The sequence below is a fragment of the Lepidochelys kempii genome, chromosome 27 (assembly GCF_965140285.1).
Source record: "Lepidochelys kempii isolate rLepKem1 chromosome 27, rLepKem1.hap1, whole genome shotgun sequence".
In the NCBI taxonomy this organism is placed as follows: domain Eukaryota; kingdom Metazoa; phylum Chordata; order Testudines; family Cheloniidae; genus Lepidochelys; species Lepidochelys kempii.
Genome location: NC_136406.1, coordinates 5720726 through 5729610, shown reverse-complemented (window position 1 = coordinate 5729610; position 8885 = coordinate 5720726). Strand labels below are relative to the sequence as shown.

At 54.9% G+C, this 8885-nt stretch overlaps 1 protein-coding gene across 3 annotated transcripts; it reads right to left on the bottom strand.

The window, feature by feature from the left end:
* Positions 1-285: 285 nt before the first annotated feature.
* LOC140903908 (non-structural maintenance of chromosomes element 3 homolog) lies at positions 286-7796 on the bottom strand. Of its 3 annotated transcripts, XM_073325856.2 has the most exons (10): positions 7544-7795; positions 7336-7431; positions 7074-7137; positions 6365-6444; positions 5683-5777; positions 5177-5256; positions 5050-5092; positions 4811-4873; positions 2589-2703; positions 286-2236 (listed from the first exon to the last, which is right to left on the bottom strand). In XM_073325856.2, the coding sequence occupies exons 1-10, from the start codon at positions 7583-7585 to the stop codon at positions 2090-2092; spliced, it is 825 nt and encodes a 274-aa protein (XP_073181957.2). In that variant the 5' UTR covers positions 7586-7795; the 3' UTR covers positions 286-2089. The 3 variants fall into 3 exon arrangements, with proteins under 3 accessions (XP_073181957.2, XP_073181958.2, XP_073181959.2); XM_073325857.2 differs by lacking the exon at positions 4811-4873 and having other exon boundaries at positions 7544-7796; XM_073325858.2 differs by lacking the exon at positions 7336-7431 and having other exon boundaries at positions 7544-7794.
* Between the last annotated feature and the right edge of the window lie 1089 nt (positions 7797-8885).

Sequence of the window (8885 nt, the reverse complement as noted above, 5' to 3'; positions counted from 1 at the left end):
ATGGTGGGATGGAAATTGTTGAAATCATGGTGGAATTTCTCAAGGGCTTCTTTTCCATGGGTCCAGATGATGATGTCATCAATGTAGCGCAAGCAGAGTAGGGGCATTAGGGGACAACAGCTGAGGAAGCGTTGTTCTAAGTCAGCCATAAAAATGTTGGCATACTGTGGGGCCATGCGGGTACCCATAGCAGTGCCGCTGACTTGAGTCCATCAAAGGGTAACATGCCCCAGCCTTCATTAATCTGAGAAGAAATCCTTGAACACTTCAGTCAAATCACACTGGTTTAATGAAACCACTAAAACAAGTTTATTAACCAGAGAACAATAGCTGTTAAGTGACAAGTAATAAGTGAACTGGTTACAAAAGTGTTACCAAGCTAAATAAGATTTGAAAGACAAAGGTATCTCTCACCCCCAAACTTTCAGCAGTTCATCCAGTTAGGACCAAACCTCCCAGTTCAATGATGGTTCTTTGTCTTTCAAACGATCTTGCTACCGGACTTACCCTCTGGCTATCCAGGAGTCCACCAAATGGCCCCACTTAGATCTTGGCCTGGCACCTTCCTCACAGCTTGGGGTGCAGGTAAAGACATTTCCCCCCCCGCCCCCCAACCCCTGCTTATCCAAGCTATGCTCCTTCCTGCCAGCAGTTAAACACCCTCACTGCACTGCCATAAAACTTTGTGTGGCATCTGTGCTAACCCCATTAACATCCATGGGAACCTTAGATTATAAACTGGGGGTGCACCTGACACCCCACCTGAGATCAAGGGGCCATCAGACACCCCATCCCTGAGACCAGGACTCCTGGCATGCTTGGTGTCACACAGCCCTAATGAAAGACAGTCCCTACCCTAGAAAACATGGTCTGCTAGGTGGGGAGAGGAAACTGAGGCACAAAAGGGACACCCCCCTCAAAGCCATGGGATTGGGCACAGCTCTGGCCAATGAGGTAGGTGTAACCCTGTGCCTCCTGGGTCTTGTTGCAGAATGTCAAAGAAGCCCTTTAAAGCAGGCTCTCTCCTTCACTGTGGCTGCAGGGTCAGTGCTGTTCTCCTCACAGGGATTGTGAAGCTAGACTGGGGCCTCAAGCCCTGGCTCCTGAAGTCAGATTGCTGCATGAGTTTACCTTTCAGTTTCTAGCCTGCAGCAAGCCTGAGCCAATCGTTCAGTGAGGGGGGGAGCTGCCCTGAGCATGAGTGATGCTGCCTAGGTCTGCAGAGAGCCTGAGCTGATCACTTGGCAAGGGGGTGATACGTCCTGAGCGTACACAACGCTGCCTGAGGTGATCACTCAGCGACACAGGGAGAGCTGTCCCAAGTGTAACTGCGCAGCAAGGCAACATGATTGTCACTGGGGGGAGCTGCAGGCAGGGAGGAATGCAGCAGCTGCAGACACAGCCCTGGCTGTCAGGTAACATACCCAGGACCATCACCAGCCACCAGAACCAGCACTGCTTAGGGGGGCTGCTACAGCACACTGTTTGCTGTACTCCAACCCTCTTACAAGGTGTGTCTGGAGGTGTGCCTGGAGCTTCTTCCTGGGGACACTCATCTAGGCCCCCTCCCACAAACAAGCACCCTTTCACATGGGCAGCAGGCAAGAGCTTAGTGTGCTTTTGGCCTCCAGAAACTCATCCCCTGTAGTTAAAATCCCACTGCAGAGAATTGCATACTGCCCTAAGGGGACTTTATTTGAAAGCGTCATGGGTGGATCACAAGGGTCAGAGGTCATGTCAGTGCCCAGCTCTGACCCAGCTTGTGTGTGTGGAGGAAACCCACTCCATGGCAACTCCGAAGGGAGGGGTTCCCACAAGCTGAGCATGCCCCTCTCCAGAAAGGTGAGGAGGGGTCTCTGCAGCTGAGCTAATCAATATACAACAATCAAACTGCACTGTACAACCCATTTGTCCATAGGCCATGCCTAAATGAGGCAGGTGGGCTGAGATCAGGAGGGCAGAGGCAGCTGCCACAGTGGACCCTTGGGTGCTTGATGCTAGGCTCAGCATGGACAGAGGCCACAGCTCCCCTGCTCCTAGGGTCTGCTGGTTCACAAGGCAGACCACCTGTGGATGAAGTGGATAAGATTCACCAGTTCCTCCTCCGTGCCCCCTGGCTGGCCCCACCAGTATCTTCAGGGGTGCTAGTATCTTGGGACAGGCCACCCACAGCTGCCTCCTCAGCTGCCGCCTCATTGTACTGGGTGCTCCAGGCCTTGGGGTCCTTGCTCTGGATCTGATGAAAAGAGATAGGAAGAGGGGATTGAGAGAGCTGGGCTGTGATCTCCCCTGGGGCCTGCATGGGCAGCAGCAGCCCTTAGGGAGCATATGTCTACTGCCCCTGTGAAGGACTCCCCTGCCCAGGGACCCTGAGATACCCCCAAACCTCAGTCCCCTTGGTTGCCTGGGGACTGTCCCCCCATTTCCCCAAGACCTGCCCCCTAGGGTTTTAGTCTTCACTTCTCCACAGTCCCCTATTAGTGACCCCTCAACCTCCAGGCACCCAAGCCTTAGTCCCCTTGGGGGCTCAAGCACTGCTCCCCCTAAATCCGAGCCCTCCCCTTCCTTAAGTCCCAGCAGGCAGGTACCTTGGCGACAAAGCGCAGGATCTGCATCTTGGAGGTCTCCCTGGCAGCCCGTGCCCCCCACTGGAACTCAAACTCGGGTGGATCTGTGTGGGGTATGCGGTTGTATTCCAGGTACCTGATGGGGGAAGGGCATAGCAATCAGCGACCATGACCCCTTCCCCAACCCGTCAAAACACCACCCACCTCTACTGTCATTGAGCCCACATCAATCCCTGCTTTTCCCCCCCTCCCTCCACCTCCCAGCCCACTTCCTCCTGAAGAACAGCTATATGACCCCAATAACCTGCTCCCAGCATGGCCAAATAGGTAGAGCAGTAGGCTCAGGACACCTGGGCTCTAGCTGGCCTGTTACTCCTGTGCTCACAGCCCCTTTGGGTGTAGGCTCCACTCCCGACTGCAACTCCATGCCCCTCCCCTTCACAAAGGCCTTGGGGCCCTCCATTCTCCAAAGCCCCTGAGGCCAGTCCTCCTTCCTGTTGCCCAAGAGAAAATGGGTTGCTGGATGTCCCCAGCCCACAGAGAAGGGCAAAGGGCTAGCCCAGCCTGTGTGCGTGTCCGATGCCCTCCGGCACAGGGAGCCAGCCTCCCGGCTGACTGCATGAGGGGGCAACAAGATAATCTGCGGCGTGGTATAAACAGCAAGGCTATGGGCTCCGCCATGGCTGCTCTGTGCACGCCGACCATGTGGGATTTGAACTGCCTGCCCCCAGGCTCGCAGAGAGAGCAGCCATCCAACCTGCTGGGCCACTGCGGCACCCCGGACAAGACCCAAATCCACTAATGTGCAAGGACGATGAGTGACAGAAAGACTCCTGGGTTCTGTGCCTGGCTCTGGGAGGGGAATGGGGCCTACTGGTTAGAGCAGGGGGCTGAGCGCTAGCTCTTCACCTCCCCTATCCCACTAGACCATGTGACATTTTTTATATTATAAATGTGACATATAACATATTCGCCATTCATTCTTTTTTAATTTATATTAAAATTATATTTTTAATATAAATTAAAAAATAATGAATGGGGAATATGTATGTAATTGTGATATTACATATAAAACAGGCCATGTGAGATATTGGGGAAAGGTTTTGATCATCTGAATGTCACTGATCTAAATATGTATATGATTTTTCTTAACTTCATATGCATTACTGTGTTGTATGGTTGTCACTAAAATATGCTGAGGGTTTGGAAGCGACCAGATACTAGCTCTCCAGAGACAATGCCAAGGAAAGCAACCAACGCCCAGGAGGCTGTCAAACAACTATTAACAGCCATTGTCCACCAAGGGAATTACAATTCAATGACTTACTGAGACACACTGGGGTACTGCTTCACCTTGTGAATCAGCAATGCCCAGACATGTCTGGACTTGTGTTCTCCAAGCATATGGACTAAGAGTATAAAACAGAACACCACAGCCACATGCTGGGCCTTTCTCCTGATCCCACCTATGCTGCAAGCAACAAAGACATTCAGAAGACTGAAGACTCCAACAGAGGCGGCTGGCTCAGGTTTAAAGGACAAACCTGTATATTAAGGACTGCAATATCCAGTGGGGTGAGAAAAACTGCTTTACCTAGATGTTGCCCAGTCTAAAAGAGTTGAGAGTTTAGACCGAGTGTTTATATTATCTTTTGGTAACTGACTTTTTGCCTATCATTTAAAATTTATCTTTTTGTGTTCAATAAACTTTTTACTGTTTATCTTTACCAGTGAGTTTGCCTGAAGCGTGTTGTAAATCTGTTCAGGTTTGCAAAAGCTGGTGTATATCCACTTTCCATTCATGAAGTGGTGAACCAATTAATAAATTGGTATATTCCTGAAGTACAAGACTTGGGGGGGGGGGAAGGGGAGGGAGGGATTTGGCTCTGGTGCCTTTCTCTGTGAGATCCAGCAGTGGCTCTAGGATCATTCATGCAATCTAGCTGGGTGTGGGGCTCCACATGTGGTTGTGCTGAGTGATCACAGCGCCTAGAGGGGGTTGCTGCTTGTCACTAGCAAAACACTGAGACACTTAGCCCAGGCTGGAGAGTTAAGGAGGCACAGCAGTCCCACAGTCCCCAGGCTGCACCCCAGCGATCCCATCACAGACCTCACTCCCCCCCCAGAGCCAGGCACAGAACCCAGGAGTCCTGGCTCCCAGCCCACCCTGCTCTAAGCATTAGACCCCACTCCCAACCCCTCCCAGACTTGGAACTGAGGCATCCTGACAAGCCCAAACTTACTTTTGGCGGACAAATTCCTCAGTCACCAACTTCTTGACATCCCCAAAAACCTCGTGTCTCACTCTGGAGGGGTTGTGGATAGGAACGTGTTAAAAGGGCATGGCCTTTGGGCACAGGCCCGCGCTGCTCCACCCCCACTCTGCAAGCCCCTTCATTGATTAGCTGGTGCCCAGAGAGGGAGGAGCCTGCAGCTGGCAGGGGACAGCGTGAACCCCTGGTATCCCAGACCCCACACATACCCAGGGTCAACTCGCAGTCTCCGCAACATCTCCCACACCGCAGCTGAAAGGGCAAAACAAGAATGTCAGTCAAGAGGTAGAGCCTACAGGGAAGTGGCAAGGCCCACAGGGAAGGGGCAAGGCTTACATTCTTTGGCAGCATTGCCCTTCATGAAGAGGAAGCTGAGGATGACAGTGAGGAGGCCCAGCTTTGCTGTGCAATCATCCCTGCAACACACACAAGAGGGGTGTCACTCACCCAGGGAACTCTGCGGAGGACTGGGAACTGGACAAGGAAGTAGAGGGTTTAATGGCAGAACAAAGATCCCCCTCAAACCTTCCAGAGCTGGAAAAAGAACCCTGGCATCCTGGCTCCCAGCCTCCCCCATTCTACCCACTAGAGCCAAGGACAGCCAATAGACCTCCCAGCAGACCTTCAGCCACATGGACACTGCAAGGCAGCCTTCTGGTCACTAGGGGGCAGAGGAACACAATGCCAGGATGGGGGCATGCAGGGATCAGCCATGGCAGTTTTATGTGGGGTGGGGTTTGGTGGGTGGGTGGACCCTAATGACAAGGATTAGCTCTTAAAAGGCTTGGAAGCCTCTGTCATGCTGCCCCCACCCCAGCCAGCCAGTCCCCTCCCTCTCTTACTGTTTCAAGTTCTCCCCTTCCAGGCGTGGCAGGTTGCTGACCAGGATGTAGATGTGATTCTTGGCATCTATCTCCACCAGCTGCAACCCAAAAACCTGGCAGGGGGGGAAGGTGAGGTTAATTTCAGAGGCAGGGGATGGGGAGTAGGGTCTTGTAGTTAGAGCAGGGCATGATGGGAGGAGCCAGGATTCCCGAGTTCTATCCCTGACACTGGGAGGTGAGTGGCAAGAGGAAAGGGCTGCAAGTAGCCAAGATAATATCGACCCAGAACATTAAGGCTATGTCTACACTACGGACATAATGCAGCTGCTCTTTGCCAGCATGTAGCCTGTATCCTCTGTAGCCACTCTATGCTGGTGGGAGTGAAACTTAGGTCGGTCAGGGGTGTGTTTTTTCACACCCCTGACCGACAAAAGTCATAGTGCAGACAAAGCCCAAGGTAAACAACAGCTTTAAAAGATTTGTAAGGATCACTCAGCTGAAAGATAGTCCCTCATGCAACACAGTGCCCCTTAGCGCCCGGCACCAACTGGCAGGGGAGAGTGCCCCCTGCCAAGCCCCCGCAGCACAGCACCCCTAGTGCCCAGCACTGATTGGCAAGGGAGAGCAACCTCTGCTGAGCCTCCCAGGGGATACTGTCCTCAGCCAAGCCCCCCCGTTCCGCTCCCCACAGCATGGTGACCTGCTGGAGGTTCCTGCCGGCTCTCTTAATGATCTCAGAATAGACGCTTTTGTAGTCTTTGATGACATTCTTCAGGATATCTACACAGGGGAAGAGAGGGAAACATGTTACAGCTATTCCCATTGCTCCTAGAACCCCCTGCTGGCAAGACAGGGCCCATGCAGTGGTAACCCTCTAACCCAGCAGGGCCAGTAGCAGAACCACTGGTCTGGAGTTGTAAATTTTTAATGACTGTTTCAGCTACATTCCCCTCCTCATCAGATACCCCCTCCCGGGGATCCCACAACCTGCATCATGGGGATCTAATTTGATTCTCTGAAAGTTTCCAACATTATTGGTGGCCCATATGAAGGGGACTGTGAAACGAGGACTCCTGGGTTCTGGCCCCACCTCTGCGAGGGGAGTCAGGTCCAGTGGTTAGAGCAGGGACAGCTGGAAGCCAGGACTCCTGGTTTCCATCCCTGGCTCTGGGAAGGGAGTGGGGTCTAATGGGTCAGAGCAGAGTCAGAACTCCAGGGTCCTATCACTAGTTTTAAGGGGGAGGGGGAGTCACTGTGGCCAAATGGCTGAGTCCTGGCTCTGCTGCCTCAGAGATCTGGATTCAGACTGAGTGGGGAATAGAAGCGGCCTCAGGGAGCCCCTCTGGTAATCTGAGGGGGGCCGCAGACCCTCCACTCTAGAGTCCATGATCATCTAGCAGGCCTCTTACCTGCCCGTTTGATGGGGATTTTCTTCTGATCCTTGACCAGCAGGTATTGCACCAATTCGCTCACCTGCAGGTGGAGAACAAGGTGCATTACCCACAGGGAGGGGGGCTCCCATGGGGGAGGAACAGGCCCCCCACGTAGGGCTGCCAGTTTTGATGTACTCCTGGAGGCTGCATCCTAGGACACAATCTTCCATTCAAAATTAATCTTCAATTCCGGGATAACTGGCAGCCCGCCCCGCCGTGTCTCGGAGGCCGCCCCCACCTTCTGATCCACTTGAGCCGGCGAGAGTCTCTCCAAGCTCCGCTGCACCTGGCTGGCGCCCTGGGTCGGCGCAGAGGCCGCGGCCGCGTCTTCCCCCTGCGCGGGGCGGGAGGCGCGTCAGAGCAGAAACCGGCCAGGGGAGCGCTGAGGCAGCGGGCGCGGGCCGTGCCCCGCCAGCCCCGGAGTGTCCCCAAGGCCCGCTCCGTACCTGGGCGGGGTCCGGCCCCTTACTGCGCCTCTTCTGCGCCATCGCTGCGGGCGGCTCCTCTCCCTGAGCGGGTCGCTGGCACCCGGCGCGCAGCCTCCGCGGGGCTCAGCGTCCGCAGCCGCCCCCAAGCGCGGCCCCGGGGCCCAGGCCGGGAGAGGGCCCCTCACCCCGCTCGCGCCTCCCTCCGCTTCCCGCGCGGCGCGGCCAGGCCACACCACACCACCCCCCTCTGCGCATGCGTCACCGCTTCGCGCGCGCGCCCTTGCCTTGCCCTGCCTCCCCTCTTCGCCTCCCGCCAGCCCCGCCTCCTTCAGCGCTTTCCCCCTCCCAGCCCCGCCCCCTTTAATGTCTTCCCTCAGCCTGCCCCGCCCTCTGCCGCTCACTCCTTACGGCCACACCCCTTCTAAAGCCCGGCCCCCTCAAACGCCCCGCCTCGAAGCCCCGCCCACCGGGTTTGAAATGCGGCGCGAAAATGGCCCTTGGTGCCCAGTCATGGGAGGGCGCCCCTCCCCCACACCACAGCGGAGCGTGCCCCGGGCCCTGGCCCCTCAGCCCCCGCGCTAGAGGCTCACACGTGTCCCCCCATCGCACCCCCATGGCCACAGCTCCTGAGAGCTTCAGTCAGTGTTTACAGTTCGGTCCAATGGCTCTCGGCACCCCCCCAATACACATTGTTCCAGCCCCCCTGACCCTGGAGCCGTGGACCCCCAAGGATGCCACAGAGCCCCTCCCCCCCCACCCATGCCACCACCCCAGGTCCCACATTGGCTGCAAGAGACCTGTTGCCACCAGGCCCCGTGTGACCTCACCCTGGATTGCTTGGGACCCCAGGCCAGGCCCCATCCGCCCATCCAGGGTCCAATAATGGCTCTCCCATCCCCCACCTTGCCCCCCTGATGGTCCCAGGCTAAAGGGATTTCTAGCCTGGGTGTGGAAACTAGTGGGGAGCCTGTATCAGCAGTCAGGGTGGGAAACTGTTCATTCAAATTCTAACCTTCGAGTATGTTAAACTTAGTTTGCGGTTTTGTTTATTTGCCAGGGAATCTGCTTTGATCTTTTTGCTTTCACTTATAATCACTTAAAATCTATATTTCTGTAGTTAATCAACCTTTTTTTGCTTTATCTAAACCAGTGTGCCTTTAAGCGAAGTGTCTGGGGGAAAATCCAGCTTGGTACCACAGGCTTGTTGCGTATTCCTCCACACATTGAGGGAGGGGGGACTATTTACGAGCTTACATTGTACAGATCCCTGTGCAGAGCAAGACGGTATAATTTTGGGTTTATACTCCAGAGGGAGGTGCATGCCTGGGGGGCTGGGAAGTTGGCTAGTCCCTGCTGTTTG